A 20,679-nucleotide genomic window follows, 5' to 3' on the forward strand; every position below is an offset into this window, starting at 1 on the left:
TTGTATCTATGTAGTGGGACCATGATTCATTTGTTTTCCTTCTAACTTTCCTTTATTTTCCAAATTTTCTATAATGAGCATGTACTACTTTTAGTATTTTTGAAGTTTTTTTTTTTTTTTTTTTTTTTTTAAAGAAACTGGCTATTATCAACAAGGGCTGACTTGTAGCTTATTTTAATCCTTGCAATGGACGCCATTCTGAATTCTGATTAAGGGTAATTCAAGCTTTTCAAATGTCCAAATTGTCTCTGTTCATTTTTTGAGGCGAATAATTGCATTTTATACTAAACTTATTTGCGGCTCAAATACGGCTCAAAACCTTGTTTTGATTACTTGTTTAGGGAAAGAGTCACACTCGAAAATGCATAAGAATCACATTTGCATGATGGGTGATGAGGCAGGGAATTACAGTTGGGAGAAAAAAAGGAATGAAAAAAAAAAAACCGTGAATAATCAACGGCATGCACTGAATCTGAAGCCGCTGCCGCCTTCACGTCCATCCCATCCCGCATCCTTAAAGGCAAAGGCGCATCTGGTCCGTGGGGCTGCTGCAGGGAGCTGTACTTGACATAACTGCCAAATGGGAGGCCATTTCATCGGATTATCTTCAGCCACTGTTCTGGGAGTTTGTCCTCAGGACGGTTCTCCTTTCTCCCACTGAGACAGCAGGCTGCTTTCTGATCCTCCCCAGTCTCAACATCATTTTCAGAGAGACACATTGGGCTCTGCGTCAACAGAAGCCAGCATAGAGAACCCTGAGGCTTGAGGTCAGCAAGACACCACGGAGGACACGGCACTTGCACCCTCCTCCTGGGTTTGGACTTTCCTGATCACAGACGCGGGTCCTCGGCAGATTCATTAACGTGGAGCGGCTCCAAGGACGGTCTCTGCTTTGGGTCACTATCTTTTGATTAGCCACCAGCTATCAAGTGAACAGAGCGTTACAGAGTCAAGAGCAATCCCTGTAGCCAAAATATAATTGTCCTTTTATTTATCATTTTCTTGTTTGTTTCCCCCATTATTATTTGTCACAGAGAAATACCCAGTTTTGAAGTAAAGATAGAAAATAGGTAAGGAAAATAAAAACATATAAAATTTTGGAGCCAGCCCCGAGGCCTAGCAGTTAAGTCCAGCACGCTCCAATTCAACAACACAGGTTCAGCTCCCAGGCGCAGACCTACACCACTGATCAGCAGCCAGGCTGTGACGGAGACCCACGTACAAAATAGAGGGAGACTGGTACAGATGTTAGCTTAGGTCAGATCTTCCTCAAGCAAAAAGAGGAAGACTGGCAATAGAGATTAGCTCAGGGCAAATCTTCCTCAGCAAAAAACAAAAACCAACAAAGAAAACCCATACAAAAATCTCCTCATCTCACCATCCAGAGAAAACCATTTTTGGTTCATATCAGAGGCTGCAAAACTGGCAGTCCATTCAGGTTAAAAATTTTAATAACTTGCCAACATACAAAAGTAGGAGATTTTAACATGTAAATCCAGATTTCCATTTAAAATAAAAAGCCTTAAAGATTGGGGGACACACAGCCCCAATTCCTGCATAGTGACAATTGGTCAGTGCTGAGAAGTAGCTGATCTGAGTCACTTCCTGCCTGGACTCTGCAGACATCTGGGTTTGCTAGCTGGTTTAGACCTTTCCACTTTATTTTCCTATGCTAAGGTACACATTTTACAATTTTGTGGCTATTTTTTTAAATGGGACTAAACTATATATTCTATTTAGCTACCTATTTTTACCATATATAAGAAATAACCATCTGAGCTGACTTATTAGATCTACATTTCCTTTTTTTTTTCATTTTTCTTTGTTTTTTGAGGAAGAGTAGCCCTGAGCTAACATCTGCTGCCAACCCCCCTCTTTTTCCTGAGGAAGACTGGCCCTGAGCTAGCATCCATGTCCATCTTCCTCTACTTTATATGTGGGACGCCTACCACAGCATGGCTTGCCAAGCGGTGCCACGTCCACACCCTGGAACCAAACCGGTAAACCCTGGGCGCCAAAGTAGAACATGCAAACTTAACTGCTGTGCCACTGGGCCGGCCCCTACATTACCATTTTTAATGGCTACATGTTACTAATCTATCCTTTCTGATATTTCCATGATGAGCAAGCATTACTTTTTGAGGCATACTGTGTTACTACACTAGCAGATATTCCAGCTCCACTCTCCTCAGGGCCCCTCCCTGGGAGAGGATTATTCTTCCTGGTCTGTTACCATCAGGCTTCTTGTGGAAGTGAAACATGTCACTTCTGAGCAGAAGCTTTCAGAACCAACCATGGTCTGCCATCTTCTCTTATCCCTCTGCCATGAGAACAGGATGCCCTAGCTCAGGGCTGCTGCTTTGTTTTGGATCCTGGCATAGAGAACCTGGAGCATAACCACAGCTGACCCACGATGGATGTGTAGCAAAAAGGGGAAACAGATATGTAATAAACTTAATGTGGCAAGCTGCTGAGATTTGGGGATTGTTTGTTACAACAGCATAGCTTAGCCTCAGCTGACTGATATACTAAAGTACTAAAATATGTTTTAAAATGACTAAAAAACTAAATAAAACCATTTAAAAAGGTCTTGGCTAGTGCCCAAACCTGGCTCTGTAGGTCTTGGCAGGACGTGGCTGGGGACAGTGGCTCTATGCGCTTGCTGGCACCAGTACAGGATGGTGCAGATTGGCCTTGCAGAAAACACACCAAGTTCCCCAGTTATCTGCATCAGTGGTGCTCGGGGGTAGAAAAAAGCAGTAAAAAACCCACGTAGCTTTAAGCAGCAAGATGCTCACAATATGAAAGGAACTTAGAAATGAAGGTTGACTGGAGGGAGAACAGATCCCCGCACCTGTAGGGTCTGGGCACCCCAGGACACATGCTCTTTGAGGGGAAGAACCGGCCCGGGCCTCCCCAGGATCTACACAGGGCTAGTGTGACTGTCCCTCTGTCTCTGTCTCTCTCTCCTGTCTCTGTCTGCCTCTCTCTTCACGGCCCCATCCCTCTTCCATTTTCCATTTTTCTCTCCCCTTCTGTTAACCATTTGTGTCAACGAAATAGAGTGGACTTCATCTAACTGAAACTGTGCAAGGGGGCCGCCTGTGCAACTGAGGCTCCTGGTCCTGCTCCTCCTCCATGCACTCTGTGGTCTCAGAGCCAAAATGACTTGCTGCTCCCTTGACTAAATAGTAAATATATAGGTGATAATCTGGAGGCTGGAGTCCTCAAAGGGGACTCTGTGACCTTACGACATCCGCTGAGCCAATGAGGATCTACAGTTTCGATCTTTGGCGACACCCGGCTTTGATCCAGGTTACCCCTCTCTCCTGGCCCACCACTTCACCCTGAGCCCGCTAACCTAGGTGGCCCACATCAGCCATACCTCACCACCAGGCCCCCAGAGGACTGTTTCTTTCCTGTTTTGTTTGTTTTAATGGTAAAAACACTTATTTTCAGTCTTAGCCGGCTGGACTCAGTTTAGATGATCCCAATTTTCTTGGCAAAATCCAAGGCATCGTAGTCAGGAACAGTCGAACATGCGCCTTCTCTCTCCATCAGTCTGATCGGGGTGTTGACGTTGTCTACGTCAATGTCACAAAGCTCCTTCACCGCCTGTTTGTTCTGGTGCTGTTGGCCCTGACATCCACAACAAACACAGCGTGTTGCAGTCTCTACCTTCATGGCTGACTCTGTGGTCAGGGGGAACTTGATGACGGCACAGTGAACAAGCGTGTTCTCCTGTTAACCACCATCAGCATCTCCAACAGCACGGATTCGTCTTAGCTGCTTTTGTTTTTAGATAAGTGCAATCACCTGGTGAGTTGTGTTGTCTGTGCACCTAGCTTCTCTCATTCAACCCTGTTTGTGACATTCATCCACATTGGAGTATACAGTGACAGATCTTCATTCTCCTTGCTGTCCAGCGCTCTGCTGTGTGAATACACCACACTTTATCCAACCTTCTGTGGATGGGCATGTCATGGGTGTTATTTTGCACTTATTTACATGGTTGATTAATATTGTTTTTCCCTCACTAGACTATAACTCCACGATGACAAGAACCTGGTCTACACTTTCTCATTACTGTAACCCAACCTTTAACACAGTGCTTGATCCATAACAGAAGAGGGAAGGAGAAAGGCAGGGAGGGAGGGAGGGAGTGGGTGTTACAAGAACGCCCAAAGATAGCACTCCACTCCCAAATCCAAGGTCTGTTTCAACAATCAAGTTAAATAATTTGCCGATTCCTGCTTACTGCATATTTCACATGAAATTAAGCCCCTAGGTTCTTATATGATTCCGGCCGCTTATTGCCAATAAAGATATTCAGATGTAATTAGTAATAATTTGCAGGTACCAGAAGTCTGGCTCTCAAAATAGGCTGCTTACCAAGATTCTAACTGCCTGGAGAGGGGTCCTAAGACAGAATATTATCGTCTTCATGTTATCAGCACACTCGAGAGATGAAATCATTCACAACTCAATTCTCTCTTCAGTTTTCTTTATAAATTATGCACTGGCAGAAAAAAACAAGCCAACTCCTCCCCCTGAAGCAAAATGGTGGAACAAAACACGGTGGAGAAGACAAGCTGATGAGGGGCTGCCTGGCCGGGGCCTCCAGCCCTGGCGGTACCCACACCCTGACCCCCACACTCCGCTTTGAGGGGCTCTTCCTTTTACTTCTGACAGAGGTGGACAAGAGGAAGTCACTGCACGGCCACAAGGAAACAGCAATTGGCCTCTGGAACCTGAAATGTCCGTGTCGCGCGTATAAAAGTGAGTCTTTCAGTCACACTGTGAGGCTCTAACTGCGACACGTGCAGGGAGAGGCCACCTGTGGTCCTGCTTCTCTCTGACCGACCAGGTCAAAGACCATCTCAGAACTTCCCTTCATGAAGCTCCCATCCTACAGTGAAAAGCATGAACGGCCCGGTCACGAGGCCCTTGCCCACCTCAGTAGCTTCATCTTTGGCCCACAGGCCTTGAGTCTTCACGCAAATATTTTTTTCCCCACTGCATGTATACGTATGTTTGCCTGTTCATTCATTTAATAAATATTTATCAACAAGCACTGGCCTGGCGCCACGATACAGCAGAAAAATAAGACAGCGCCCGCGGAGAAAGTGTGTGAGACAATCAACAAGCAAGCACATAAACAAATTAAAGGTAAGCGCTGCAGTCTGACAAGATGCATGTCTATTAAGGAAGAGACATATGTCTATTAAGCATCTACCGCCTGCCAGGGGCTGTGCTTGGCACTTTCCTTCCATATCTCACTTAACTCTCAAGCCGACCCCAGACATGAGTGGTCAGGAGCTCCAGGTTACAGATGAGGAACACATCTGGTAAATACATACTGCTGGTAAATAACAGAGGTGGGCTTTGCATGCTCACCCCCAAGACTCCAAAGGCCAAGCTGTCTAAAAAACAGACAGAAGCCAAGCCAGCCACGCTATTTTTCATGAAAAGAGCTAGAAATCCACAGTGATGGTGCTACTGCTAAAGCCAAGGGGCTGGAGATTCAAAGTGGCCTCCCTTGCCATTTTAGGAAGTCCAGGCAGAGGTCTAGTCTGCAAGAGAGGACAAACCAAGGTCGCAAGGGAGGCCCGGGGACTAAATGGGGCTTTCAGTTCCCCAGGCTCTGCGAGGCCCTTGACCCTGCATTCTTGAAAACCAGCTGTAATGTGTAGAAAGTTTTCTCTCAACAGGGAAAAGATTCCTGGATCCTTCTTGATATGACTTCCCTTAACACAGACGGAGGATTCAAAGAAAACGTGGACCTTTTCTTATTCCTGCAGCCATAATCAGAACTTCCCCACCAGAGCGTTGTGTGAGTTTAAGGAGATAAAACAGAGAGAGAACTTGGCGCAATGTCCAGCACACGGAAAGCGCTCACAGCTGCTGCCATCATCAACCATCTCCATCAACCATCCCCATCCCCGTCAACGATCACCATCCTCCTCATTCCCATCCACCACCACCACCATCATCATCTTCATTTCACATTCTCTCTCTTTTCACTCTTAGGGAAACTCAGTTAAGAAAGATACCGAGGGGCCGGCCTGGTGGCGCAGCACTTAAGTGCCCACGTTCCACTTCTCGGCCACCCGGGGTTCGCCAGTTTGGATCCTGGGTGCAGACATGGCACCGCTTGGCAAAAACCATGCTGTGGTAGGCGTCCCACGTATAAAGGAGAGGAAGATGGGCATGGATGTGAGCTCAGGGCCAGTCTTCCTCAGGAAAAAGAGGAGGATTGGCAGTAGTTAGCTCAGGGCTAAATCGTCCTCAAAAAAAAAAAAAAAGAGGCCAAACTTTTCTGTTTAAGAACAGAGCTGGAAAGTCATCTAAACCTAAGTTTGCAGCTCATCCCTGCTTCTCACTAGCTGTGTTACCTTGGGCAGGGCACTGCACCTTTCTGACTTCAGTTTACCCATCTCTAAACAGATGAATATACCTCCCCCTCACAGGGTGGTGGCAGGAATCGGAACCACGTATATGAAAGGCTCTATAAATATCAGTGCTTACTATTCACAGGGGCCTGGTATATCCGTTTCCCACGTCCTTTCTTCATACATAGATTCATGCAAAAACGGGCAGGGTTGGGGCCAACTTTGTTACACAACTGAGAGACCTCCACAGTCCCGCATGTAGCTTCCTCTAAATCACATGCTGCAAAATGCAGCTTATTTCCCTTTCCACGGCTTCTGGTAACCGGGGTGTTAGAACTTGTTTCCCTCAGTCCGCCCTGGCTCTCTGCTCCCACCTGCCTGCTGTCGGCTGAGCCACGGCGGACAGCAGCATGGCACCCCGGAGGCGAGACCCCCTCCCCAGCTCCACTGCGCCTGTGACAGTCACCATGCCGTCCTTCAAGACTTCCTGAGGCCTCAGTCAGCACAGTCCACATTTTTCACGTCCTCCTCTCCATCGGCCCCTGGAAAGCAGCCTCCACACGGCCGCCAACCTGAGCTGCTCCCTCCGCTCTAGACAGCCAGAGCAGTCTGACAGCATTTCACTCTGTCGGCAAGTCTGGCAAGGAGCTGGAATTCACAGTCTCTAGGATGAGTCTGCCGGCGGCACAAGGAGATAACCTTTAAAGGTTGCACTCAAAATGCTTTTCTGAATCTGGAAGGGGTTGGAAAAAAGATCCAAAGCTTAAAGCACCAGCCCCACCCTTTCTATTCATTATGAGACCAAGCCTTCTCAAAGCCCAGCTCGGAGGGGAAAAAACCCTCTACAACAGCCCTGATGGTATAAGTGCATCAGTTCAGAGGAACGCTTACGAAGGGGATGCAAAAGCCCTGCCGACACCAGCACAATTCAAGTTCTGAAGGTCGTCAGAGAGCTCACCAAGATCGGAGAGGCACCTACTCACCAACGCCACAGAGTGGGTTTTTTAAACACAGAAATAAAATAATTATTCTTGTACCACAGGCCTTGGACAAACATTCATCATAATAGCTGACACCCGAGCATCTGCCTAAGCACTCACAAACTGTTTCTATATCCTGCCTCCCTTCCACCTCGGGGGGAACAGAGTGGGTGAGCAGCATCACCAGCATCAGATGAGGAAACTGCAGCCCAGCATCACCCAGTTCAGGTCTTCTCGTCTCAACTGAACCCACAGCAGGGGAGGGGTGGGGCGGGCAGGCACTGTGTCTGAGCACAAAATCAACCGGCATGAAGGATCCGGTAACATGGGCTCCGGTTCCCTGCGGGAGAGGAACAGATTTCTAAGGCTGTGGACTGCTGTCTATGAGTGCATACGTGTGGGTGTGAGACTCACATCACACATGTCTTTTAACTCTTGCGCACACATGCGTGCCCAAGGAGGCACATGTTTGTTTGGTTGAGCAAATGATGACAGTGGCTGCATTCCCAGGGTCTTCTCCGTCCAGCGAGTGGCCCAGGCACCGTGCTCAGAGCTTTAGAGATGTGCTTTCATTCAATGTTCACAGGAAGCCTATGAAGGAAGTAGTAGCCCCAGTTTACAGTGAGAAAACTGTGACCTTGACAGAACAGAGATTCTGTCATAAAAGGTCATCCAACTAGGAACTAAGTGGCAGATCTGGGACTTAAACTTGGATCGATCCGGAGTCCACATCTGAATCACCATCTCGGGTACCCACAAGTCCTGATAGACTTACACCTCAGATGCATCACCTGCTCGCCCCTCCAGGGCCACTTCGCGTGAGCAAACCACCGTTCTCTCTCCCTGGACTCCCACAATAGTGACTCAGTGGGTAGGTGGGCAGGCAGACAGGCTCCCCTAGAAGGCCTGAAGGATGCACCTGGCTGCAGCGCCCTGCGCTCTCTCCTGCTTCTCCCACCCCGGCTCCACCCCAGCCACACCGGCCTCCTAGTTTCTCTAGTGCACGAAGCTCTTTCCTACCTCGGGGCTCTGTACACGCCCTCCATTCCCTCTGCCTGCAACGCTCCTCTTCTGTTTACTTAGTCAAATCTGAATCATTTTCAGGAATGACATGTCCTCAAAGAACCCCTTTCTTACCCCCCACTGGAACTGGGCCCCTTCATAACCTCTGGAACCCTGCTTAGTATCTCTTCATAGAACAGACACAGTTTGTAACCATGTATTTATCTCAATATTATTTGCATATTAACATGTTTAAAGTCTCTCCTCTGATAGGACTGCCAGCTCCAATGTGGGGCGTGGATCATGTCTGTAACGTCCGCTGAGGTGCCCCCAGGACCCAGCACGGTGCCAGACTCATGGAGGAGCTCACTGAATCCTTATGGTCTGACCTTCATAAAGGCCCTCCTGCTGGAGCAGGTGCTGGGACGGGGGCCCGGAGTGTATAAAGGTGAATGTGGGAAAGTTTGGGGATTAAAGCTGGAGATCCGGGCCACCGTTGACCACCGAACTCCAGGGAAACTACAGCACTGCTGTACCATAAGACAGTGCAGTACCTGGGGCAGGTGAAACCCCAAGCCAGCGCCGGGATGGTTACAAGCAATGAGGAATGTCGTTTGAATGAGTGAGGAAACTGAGGCAGCGCTGAACCTGCATGACAAGCAGAAGGATCCAGGAGGACCCGGGAGCTTAGGGAAGAGCTTCGCAACAAACCCAAAGCAGGAGCTCTGATGAGTTGGAGGAGTGGAGTTAAGAGTAGGAATCAAGATGGCAGACCAGGGGCCTTCCACTAGAATGGTTCATTCACTCAGTCAGTCAGTCATCAAATATGTAATGAGCTTGCCTCCCCTGTTCTGGGCACTGGGAATACAGCAGTGAACGAAATGACACACAGCTGTGCCTTCATGGAGCTGAACTTCCACTGGGTAAGCAGTGGTGTCTGGGGGAACGGCACCTTAGGAGTTGCAGGTCATAGCCTGCAAGAGGTACCGCTGTGGGCCCGGGTCTAGACTGCAGGGGCCAGGTCCAGGCTGGGGATACAAACGGGGCAGCCATGGCCATGCTGACTGCGCGAGAACCTCGGCGAGAACCTAGGCCTCTGACTTTGCTGAGCCATCATGGTGTGGAAGGAGCAGCTGTGGCAGACCCCCCGGTCTGGGGCCCCCTGGTTTAGGAGCAAGTCTTTAGTCCGTGGCCCTAACTCTGCCGGCTGCAAAGAGCCCAGAGGGAGCTCACTCTGCGAAGTATAAGGCTTGGGGTCAGTCAGCATATTGGTGCTCCCTGCAGTTGGGTCTGCCTCAAGACAGATGGGTACCTGTGTATCCGCTTTTCACGCCGTGACAGTAAAATGAGCAATGACAGAAATGGGCTAAGGCTCCTGTTTGCCCACATAGACCAAGAAGATCTGAGAGTCAGCAAAGTTTTCACAAACTTATAAACTTAGAAAGAGGCCTCAGAGATCATCTGGTCTCTCCCGCAAGGGACAGGAGTCAAATGTGGCTGGGGGGTCAAGGTTAGTACCTGATAAGACCACCCTGCCTTTGAATAGCCCTCCACGTTCCATCTTTCTTACATCAAGTAGTTGATGATCAAGACTGTGTCTCTATCATTTACAACCATGTCCCCAGCACCTGGCCCACCGCGGGATGGCTGGTTAGACACACAACTCAACAGATGGTCGGAGAGATCAACAGATGAGCCAAACACACTTCTCGCCAACTTTCACCCACTGGTCTCCATTCTCTCCTCTGGAGGCGGCTGGGAGTCCAGGCGAAAACCCCAGTCTTGGGGTGGGGGGACCCGCAGTGAGTCTGGCTCTGGCCCGTTTGAGCTGTGTGACCTTGGACAAGTTACTAGCCATTCTAAGCATCTCTTTTTCCCTCTAAAATGGAAAGAAGGCCTACAAGATCTCAGGGCTGTTGCAACAACGCAATGAAATAAGGCAGAGTACTTCAGCAGATCAACCAAGAAGCTCCCGGCTTCCCAAGGTGTGGAGGCCAGGAGACAAAGGAACGAGCGCTCAGCAACTCTCAACGTTGACAGACAAGCCAGAAACTGCAGTGCAAAGGTTACTATGCAAAGGACACTTACAAACAGATAGGAGAGTGCTGAACAATAGCACAGAACGGAGGAAGGACACAAACAGGCAATTCACCAAAAAAAGAAAACATAAACGGCAAATTACAGCACAGACGTTTGCTCAACCTCACAAATAATATGGAAAATGCAAGTTCAAACATAACGAAATGTAATTTTTTCCTCTATCAGAAGGGTAACACGTAAAAGATTGCTAATACCCAATGTTGACAAGGACATGGGGACAAAGTATTCTTTTACCTTGGTGATGCGAGTGAAAATTGGTTGTCTTTTGGGAGAGCAATTTGGTTGGACCTATTAAAATGAAAAAATGTATATACTCTTGACCTCAGCAAATCCACTTCTAGCTATCTATCCCAAAGAAATACCCACAACGTGTATAAAGAGGTCTATACAAGGACAATCTGGCAGCTTTGTTTGCAACGGCCAGGAAATGAAAACAACCTAAATAGCCATCATCAGAATAGTTATATAAGGAGCGGCTCCCGCATACGAGGGAACACTGCAGCTTAAGAGAGTAAGGGAGAGAGAGGTCTCTGTACTGAGGAGAAAGGCATGTATCATATGGTCCCATTCACGTCCAAACAAAACCCTAAGAGCATTCAAGGGATGCCCGCAGAGAGGTAATGCTCAACCCGGAGCAGTTATGTCCCCAGGGATATCTGGCAATGCTCGGAGACATCTTGGGTTGCACAATCGAGGAGAGGGCGTGGGTGCTACCGGGTAGAGACCAGGAATGCTGCTCAACATCCTACAATGCACAGGTGAGCCCCCACAACAAAGAATTATCTGACCCAAAATGCCAGTTGTGCTGCAGTGGAGAAACCTTGGTATAGAGATACATAAATGTCACTCTGGGAAAACTCTCCCGGGAGGCAGAGAGGGTGGCGGTGCCGTGGGATCACGCGCAGGCACCCTGGAGAGGCTGGCGAACAATGCCACTGGTGCAATTCACCGCTTGGTAAGTAACAACAGTACTTACATTCAAAACAAGATTACCTCCAGTGCCAACTATGCCAGCCCCCGCTGCCACAGCTATAATGTACCGGGGCCTGGGTATGAACTCCTTCAGGCTTCAGGGAGTCTCATCTGGAAAGTTAACTCTGACACTAGATTTTATGTTCTGCGCACTGGACTCCCCATGGGGAGAGTGCGCCCCTCGGCACAGAGCCTCCATGGCCTTGCATGTCAGTTGCTTGAATGGGGTCCCACCCCCTCACCAGACCCAGACACCTTGAGGACAAAGGAATCTTGCTCCTTGCAGCCCCCAAGGCAGCTGAAGTGCAGGCCTTGATCCAGTAGATGCTGAAGGCAGGCTTTCTGAACACACGAACGTGCAGAAAGACCTTCAATGAAGTGGGGAAACTGTGTTTACGTTTACTTCCAGATTTAACTGCTGATCACAAGTCGAGCGCTTCTTGCGTCACTAAGGGCAGTATTCGCACAGCAGCTGTGTGCCAGGCACCGTGCTGAACACTTTACCCGTCATCATATGTTGTCACTCTGCAGGGCAAGTGGCGTTCCAGCCTCCCAGCCGCACCTCTCTCCAGCCGTTATCACAGGACCATGTTTCCTTGACAGCCTCTGTCTCCCCCACTAGACTGCCAGGTCCGGTTGTGCTCACCTCCGGCTCTGCAGGGTTTAGCACACACCTGGCATTTAGTAGGCCTTCAATAAACAGCTCTGGGATGAATAAAGGAATTAGACTGTGAGAGGGAAAAAAAAAGTTCTTCCTGTTTGGGAAGATAAATGCAGCAACAGAGAGTAATAGTGACACGCACGTCCGACGGGAGGGAAACGAGCTTTTTTATTTTCTGCTTTTTGTTTTTGCCTATATCAGGCTCTCCCAGAAGCCTTGAGTAACCCAAGAACAGCTGGAGGTTAATGTGCTGTAATCCTCAGAGGTGCAGAGGTGCTTGACTTTGTGGGATGGAAAGTTCTCGAGGAAGGAGAGAGCAAAAACAAAAGCAAATGCTCCCAGGGTTTCGCTTAGCATGCAGCACAGAAGCCAACACTGGCTGGAATGAAACTCAAACATCAAACAGTCCACAGCTGCCTCTGCCGCCCGCCTGGACACAACAGGAGTGGCCTGTTGTGTCTGGTGGAAGGACCAGACGTGAATAAAAGAGAGCCGCCAGCCCTACAACTCGTCCTTGCTTCCCCCCAATCTGAAACAGTACCTGCTAGGGTAGGGCCTTCCTAGAGCTCACCGCGGTTGCAGCTGCCCTTCCCACTTCTGCACTTGGCTCAAGCATTCCATCCTTCTCTACTTAATGAATTCCTCTCTCTCCGCAGAGCTACACACTAAGCAAGCATAAAGACAGAGCTGCAGGTGAAAGAACACTGGAGAGCCCGAGGGGTAAGCCATCTCAGGAAAGAGGATGAAAAGGAAGAGCTGAGAAGCCTCCAAACCACCCGCAGCCCCATGCAGCCCACCTAGACTCTGTGATCCATTATTCACAGGACACGTAACGGGTTTTCCCTGAGTCACACGTACAAATATGCTCCACCAGAATAAACCTTGAAAATAACTGCCGCAAGGGCGACAAGATTTCCTTTGGGGAGGGGACCTCAAATTCTGCACGAGTCTTCCTGGGGCACCACCCTTCCTCTAAGCCACAGCCTGTGGCCTCTAGGAAAGGGGACTTATTCCAGAAGGAAAATTCCTTGCTGAAACACAGCAGCCTTCTTTACCGAGGAGACCTAATTAGTTATGCTGTGCAAATGGAACATTGCATGGAAGCCAGTGTTTCTGGTGGCTAAATTCAAAGGCTGAAATTAATCCCACGTAGAGGGCTGATTCCAGCTGTACTTACCGTCACAGTACTTTTCAAAGGGAGAGACCTAAGGCTCAGAAAATAAGTGTATTGATGTAGTATTTCATACCAACTGACTGGCTGTACTATTTGCTTAAGAAAAAAAATAAGTAGGTTGTTTTAAGATCTAACATACCTTTGTAAACAACACAGTAGGAGAGTAAGATGGTGGACCTCAAACTTGTTTGGAAGTCTGGGTATTTGGGGAATAAGATCAAACATTTGCAAAGATATAAACCAGGAACCAATTGATTAACAGCAAATTTAACTATGTCATGTGGAAGTGACAGAAAATCAAACCCACAAACACTGCTGTGTATTAACAGAGAGAAAAATGAAGCAAGACCAGTTAGTGGATTGAGTTGTGGGTTTTTTTCCCCACTTTATTTGTTGCCATTTAATTATTTTGCCTTTGGCTAGTGTCTGCTGACAGCCAAGCATTAGCAGGGGCCAGAAGTATAAGAAACATTCATGGACAAAAAACCGAAATTGGGAAGGTTCTGGACATCACTTTGACTTTTGTTACCATTTCTTCCTTTGAGCGCTGGCACACACCTCAGCTCCCATCTCAGGACACGGGAGCACAGCGCGGCAACCACAGCGTTCTGAGGTCCACACTTCGTTCAATAACCTGCATTTAGCCCTGTCGGGGGACAGCACAGCTTCCCAGAATCCTCTGTGTGAAAGAGAACTCCAGACCTCTTCCACAGCGCAAGTGCCGAGCGCCCCGTAACCACGGGCAGCAGGTGGGTGCTGGGTGCCTGCGGCATTAGGCTCATTTCGAAGCCTCGGGGCAGGCTCTCGGGAGCCTGACATTGCCCAGACGAGAGGTTCTGAGGGAGCATCCTGAAACTCGCCTACGGCCAGAGCAGCCCCCGCAAACCTGCACCTAGGTTAACAATTCTACAAAGCAGACCCGCCTCAACCTGCCTCTTGGATTTGCAGGGCCCAGATGCTGTGTATTCAGAGCAGGGAGCCTGAGCAGCTCCACAGAAAATTCCTGGCTCGGCTGCAGGGGGCCCCTGGCCTACAGTCTCGGGGATGCAGGTGGCCGTCCACGCTGGCAAGATCTTGGTCAGGCTGGGCCGACCCTTCAGACTGAAGGCAACGGCCTCATGCGCCCCTTGGAATTTTAAAGAGCTGGACTCCACCCTCAGTCACGGAATCTCTGCAAACCGGTACCCCGTCAGAAAATGCTATTTGGGCTGAAAAATCACGTTACTGAATGAGAGGCTTCTCTGTGCCTTTGTCTTCTCATCTATAAAGTGGGGATTACATGAGTTTCTTACCTCACAGGGTTGGTGTGAGCACTGAAGGGGCTGTTTTCTGTAACGCAGACAGACCACTGAGAGGCGGCTAGTGTAACTATTATTACTGTTTGATCCCAATCTATCCATTCCTTCCGATCAGCGTTTGCCAAATATTATTCATTCACCCAGCACCATCCTAAGCTTCTTGCTGTTTTCACTATTGTGTATTCAGTATTTTTCTTTAAGCTGACTTTCTTTCTACTTAAATTTATTTTAAAGGGAACTGTATGTCACCGTGGTGAATGGAAAAACAGAATTCTGTGCCATAACTAGAAGGCAAATGTGAAAACAAAACAGCGTCATTAATTAAACTCAAGTCCGCTGCCTGCCCGAGGCGCTGATCCTGAGCCTTCCTCTGCCTCTGCTGAAGAGAAGGAGCAGAGGCATGAAGGGCACAGGGGCGACACACAGAGACTTTCTCCTCCAGGAAATCACAGGCGATGACAGAGCTGAGAAGGCAGTGCCTTCTTCCTGCAGAATTCGTTATTTAATGTCTAGCCTGTCTCTCCAAAACCTTCCTGAGTGCACACATCATTCTTCCGCCACTGGGAGAGACTGTGCTAGATCATTACTACCCACTAGAACTTTCTGTGACGGTGGAGATGTTCTCTATGTGCATTGTCCAATATGGGAGCCACTAGCAACACGGGGCTATTAAGCACTTGAAATGTGGCTAGTGTGCCAGAGGAACTGAATTTTTAATTTTATTCCATTTTAATTAATTTAAAATTGAGTGGCCACACGTGGCCAGTGCGTTTTTTTGGCCACGAAGGCTATTGAGAGAATTGCACGTGCTGATCCTTTCGTCCTGGCTCTCCAAAAGAACTCACGTTCACTTTGAGCTTATGCCCTTGGCTTCCTTTGAGGGAGATCTTATGAAACCTGACTGCGATTTGTCTTGGGATGTAATAGGGGGTTATCTACTATATCCTTCATTATTGCTTAATCCAAAGCCTTTGGTGGAAATTTCTTTGGAGCTCCCTTTGAGAAACGGACATATTTTCTTCTCATTAGCAATGGAATTATCCAAAATCACCAACTTCCATTCTCACATTGGCTGCCAGGAAGCCCAAAGGAAACTCACAAAGCACTAAGAGCAAACCACGTAGGAGCTCATGACAGATGAACATAATTTCCACTGTTTCCTTAATGAAACTCTCTCAGTTTACATTTTCTCTGACTCTGATGCTTTATTTTTTCTATTTCACCATTCTTTTCCATGAGTTTCTTTAGAAATCATCTATTTTGTGGAATTAGATAGAATGCATTTTCTTTAACTAAGAAAAATAATGTCCAATGGTACCAATATATTAACTGAGTCACCTTCTATCCAATGTCATTTATTATGACAGGCTCTATGAATTCGGGTCACATCCTCCATGCACTGGCTGGACTGTGCCTAGAAAAGCTCTGAAAACAATGAAGGATGGAGCGAGAGTAGCGTGAGTAGCGTGAATGCCGTTGTGCCCACTGTGGAAACAACCTCCCAGGCAATGGCATATTTGCTGTGTCCATCTCATTTCATAACTGACTTTCAGAAGCTAAAGTCTGCCAAGTTGCTTCCTGGGGTGAGGGGGGAAACAGTCAAAAATGAAAGGTCAGGGGAAGCTCTCACGTGAGATCACACTTCAATTTCGCTCTAAAATAAAGCTGTCTGCTTCACTTTCTTCATCCTCCAGGCAACAGCTCCCAGCTTTCTGATGACCGCAAGGCAGAACTTGAAGGACACTCAGATAAATAGGGTGTTTTTTTTTTTTTTTTTTTGGTTTGGGATAAAAAGAGAAAGAAAGAGAAGAGGATATTTGGAAATCTGTCATATCTAATTCTCTTTTCAAGCCAGAGCTGAGAGCATCATAACGCTCGGATTCTCTCTCACTTATGAAAGTGCCACTGTTGTCGCCCAGATGAGCAAGTAAACGGCAGTGACTTTCTGGAGGCAGCTTCCCAGCCAAACTCTAGCTCATCGGTCCCTAAGATTTTAGGTAAGATGCGTGTATCGTACAAACCCATTCCTCTGTGACACACGCCTGCCACCAGTCCTGCCATCAAAGACCAAACACAGTGATCATTTTGGAAGATGAGAAATGAATACTAAGTGTCTACTGGGCACCACATGTTTCTAATCCTGACAGCAGCTTTGCAAGGTAAGTATTATTATTATTATTTCCATTTTATTGATGGGGAAACTGAGATTTACCTAAGGTCACAAAATTCAAACCAGGCTTCTGTTTATAAGTTCAGGGTTGTTTTTTCAACACCCAGTTGCTGGCGGAAATTCCCCACTAAGAAAAATGGTGACAAAACTCAAGGCTGTCACAGAGCTCAAGGGGAATAAGAACAAAACCTAACGAAGCTGTCGTGATGCAAGAAGACAGCAAAATCAGGAAGCAGCCAAGAGTCAGAGTGGAAAACAAAGCAGGCCCAGCACCAGCGAACACCAAAGGGTCCAGGGCAAGAAACAGGAAGAGAAAGAAGAAAGACGAAAGGAGGATGAGTAGGCAGGGCTGGAAGAGGCATCAGGAAATCAGAGAAAAGATGGGAAACTGGGGTCGCAGCTGTTGGGGAAAAATCACCTTCAAGGCCAAGGTCCCACGGTCCCCAACACTCAGTCCCCAACCAGGGGGTGGCCAGCTCTGGAGCAGAGGAGTAGAGGAGACGTCTGCAGTTTTTGTTGGTCAACTATGTGCTGCTCTCTTTCGGGAAAAGAGTTGCCTGGTTTTTATTTGGGGAGCCACCTCTTCTTCTCTCTGACACATGGTTGGATGAGGTCAACTCCAACCCCTGTGCCAGCAGCGGTCACATGATCTGAACCTGGCCAATCACAGAAGTCCATCACCCAACGCTAAGGGTTAGGGATGGGCGCGTGATCCGAGGCAGACCAGTCAGAGATGCCCGGGACTTGGCTGAAGCCATCCAGACAGCCTGAGAGCCTGGTGCTGCTGAGAGCCACCGCATCAACCCACAGAGAGCGCCAGCCTGAAAAGGACACCTAAGCAGAGAAAGGGGGAGGTGGCAGCAGACTCCTCACCACAGGTCCAGTCACGCCTGAGACCAGACCCAAGCCTGGACTTCTCAGTTGCAACACGAGCCAACAAATCCCATTTCGGCTCAAGCAGTCGGAGCTGAGATTCTGCAGGCATCACACTAAGAGGCCTGACTGGCACGAGAAACTCACCCTGCTCCCTCACCTCTCCCCTCAGGGAGGCTGGGCAGCTGGAAGGCTGGCCTTGGGAGGCTGTGGCTGCCGAAGTACAACGCTCCATCAATAAGAGGCAGAAGTGCCATACTGTGACAAATGGGTGTCAGTTCCACCCCAGTGATGTTCTTCTAACTGAGAACCAGGCGCTTACCTGATACACATGGAATGCGTTCGTTGCTTTGCCCCGGAGAAACACTGATGGGATCCAGACGTTGATCAGTGCCCGGTTTGATCTGACCAAGAGAAAAATCAAAACTGGTCATTTCAACTTACCAAAAAAGTGAGGAAGCTATTTTCTCCTCTAAGAGGCACTACGCACAAACAATTTATGACAACATTCATTGTACTTAATGGTCAGCCAAAGGACCAGATTACTCTCATCACTGAGTTCCTCAAGTTTTTAAGGGACTTAGTTTAAAAGATATATATACATAGGGCCAGCCCTGGTGGCCTAGTGGTTAAGTTCAGCATGCTCCACTTTGGCACCCTGGGTCCGGTTCGTGGGCTTGGACCTACACCGCTCTGTTAGCAGCCATGCTGTGCTGGCAACCCACATACTAAAAAAGAGAGGAAGATTGGCATGGATGCGAGCTGAGGGCAAATCTTCCTCAGCAAAAAAAATACACATAAATATACATGTTTTACTTACATTAAGTTTGTGTTCTGGAACGAGAAAGAACTGCCCTTGGTGCTTGCTAACTGAGGGACTGGGGCCATGCTCCATCTGGACCTCTGTTTGCTCATCTGAACAAGGGGACAGTAAGTGGGAGCCCCTGATGAAGCTGGGGAGGGTCAAGTTCAGTGACACGCACAGGGTCTCTGGAGCACTCAGAGGAGTACCCCGCCTCCTCAGTGCCCCCACCTTAGACCCTGAGCCCACTTTAAGACTGGACTCCACCAAAGAGCTCACAGACCAATACCCATGGCTACTGGGGTTGGGGAGGGGAAGACAGGAAACGACAAGCTGGGACGCCAGGCAGCCAGCACAAATACGGCTTTCAACTTTTCCAAAAACACTGGGTGTACGGCTCTAATAAAGATTTACATTCGAATCCAAAATCACTTACTGAGTGATTTACCTACAACATGCTTCATGTTGCATTATCTCAGTTAATCCTCATATCAGCTACTCAGGGGTTTTTCAAGGGTTATTTGGGTTCTGTGACAGTTTCGCCTGATGTGATGACTTTAAACTTATGAGTCGCCCGGGATACACACCCACCACCACACTTCCAATCATGCTGAGCTGACAAGGTGACTGTCGCTGAAACTTCAACATTAGACGTAACAGCCATCAAAACAACACCGCACAGTTCTGGAAGGGCTGGGGATTCCGGCCCCTGCTTCTACTTAGAGGTGTTCCGGGGCTAAAGGCTTTTTCCAGAGCGCTCCTTCTCTCTAAGAGCAGCTCATAAAAATCTGCCAGCTTCCTATGCTTGGAACACAGTTTGAGACACTGAGGACAGAAGATTCCATGACTCAATAGTCTCGCAACCTCTAGAGTAAAGCACATTTTATTTTCACAGAGAAACGATTCTCTCCTGAAGCAATGTTCCTTCTAAGCTCCGAGCTGAGATGCTGACCTCCTCCATGGGGCAAAATAAGCCCTATTGATCACTTCCTCAGGGCTCCAAGTACAAATTGCAATTCTGAGCCACCAAATTGGTTTGTCTATCTAATGACATTCCTCCTTTAAAGGTTCCAAAACTGTACTAGCGCTGCCTAGGGTGCTTCCCTTTTATTTCTCTTGCGGGGGGTGGGGGGGGGGGGAGGCAGATGCAGAAGTGTAACCGACACTCCGGTTTTCGTAACCTTTCCAGATGGTGAGGGCTGAGCAGCCTCCCACAGCTACAGTGAGTTCACCCAGACTGGGGCAGGCGTTGCTCCCGTTCAGAGCATTTACCACACTGTATTGGAATTGAGTGTTTACACGACCATCTCCCTCCCAGCTATTAGCGCATTTGTTCATTCTTCTGTTTCTTCACTCAAGCATTAAGCAAGTATTTATCGAGAACCTACTATGTGCCAGACACCACTCTAGGTTCTGGAGACAGAGCAATGAAGAAAGCAGATGTGGTCCCTGCCCTCATGGAGTGTGCAGTTTAACATGGAAAGAGACAAATCCCCGTAAAATCATTCCACTGTGGCCGAAGAAGATACTTTGTATGAGTTCCATCTTTTCAAATTTACTGAGGCTTGTTTTGTGGCTTAATAAATGGCCCCTCCTGGAGAATGTTCCATGTGCGCTTGAGAAGAATGTGTGTGTCTTCTGCTACTGTTTGGTGGAGTGTTCTGTATGTCTCTTAGATCCATGGTGTTAGTGTTTATAACTGGTTTATAGCATTGTTCAAGTCTTCTTTTCCTTATTGATCTTCTCTCTAGTTGTTCTTTCCGTCACTGAAAGTGGGGCATTGAAGTCTCCAACTATTGTTATATAACTATTTTTCTATTCTATCCAGTTTTTACAATGTATATTTTGGAGCTCTGTCGTGGGGTACATGTATGTTTGTAATTATCACATAGGAATTATTTAATTACCACTGTTTTCAGCGCCACCAAAGAATACTGGCTCTAAGGAGAGTGACCGTGGGCTGAGGGGGGCGGGGGACTGCTTCTCTGAGGAAGCAATGTTTGAGCTGGGCTTTGAGGAATGCTGAGAGCTAGTCAAGTTGGGGAGGGGAGGTCGAGGCTGAGAAAGGGCTTCAGGCAGAGGGATTAGCGCTTGTGAAGGGCTCAGAGTCTAGATCAAGACTGCCAGGGTTTGAATCCTGGCTCGAACCTGTCATCTGTAGTTGATGAGCATGTCAGAGGGTTGTTGTAGGGACTGAGTGAGGTAGAACAAAGCCTGGCACAGAGAAATGCTGTATGAGGGTAGGTTAAAGCGAT

At 48.1% G+C, this 20,679-nt stretch overlaps 1 protein-coding gene across 9 annotated transcripts in view; it reads right to left on the bottom strand.

Moving 5' to 3' along the window:
• Window positions 1–20,679, bottom strand: part of SNX29 (sorting nexin 29) — a 590,085-nt gene that overhangs the window by 219,147 nt on the left and 350,259 nt on the right. For all 9 annotated transcript variants that reach the window (XM_070568519.1, XM_070568518.1, XM_070568526.1 and 6 more), the window contains one exon: window positions 17,945–18,026. In XM_070568519.1, coding sequence (XP_070424620.1) covers window positions 17,945–18,026 — 82 coding nt within the window. The remainder of the gene's footprint in view (window positions 1–17,944; window positions 18,027–20,679) is intronic.

The sequence above is a fragment of the Equus przewalskii genome, chromosome 12, assembly GCF_037783145.1.
Source record: "Equus przewalskii isolate Varuska chromosome 12, EquPr2, whole genome shotgun sequence".
Taxonomy (NCBI): Eukaryota; Metazoa; Chordata; class Mammalia; order Perissodactyla; family Equidae; genus Equus; species Equus przewalskii.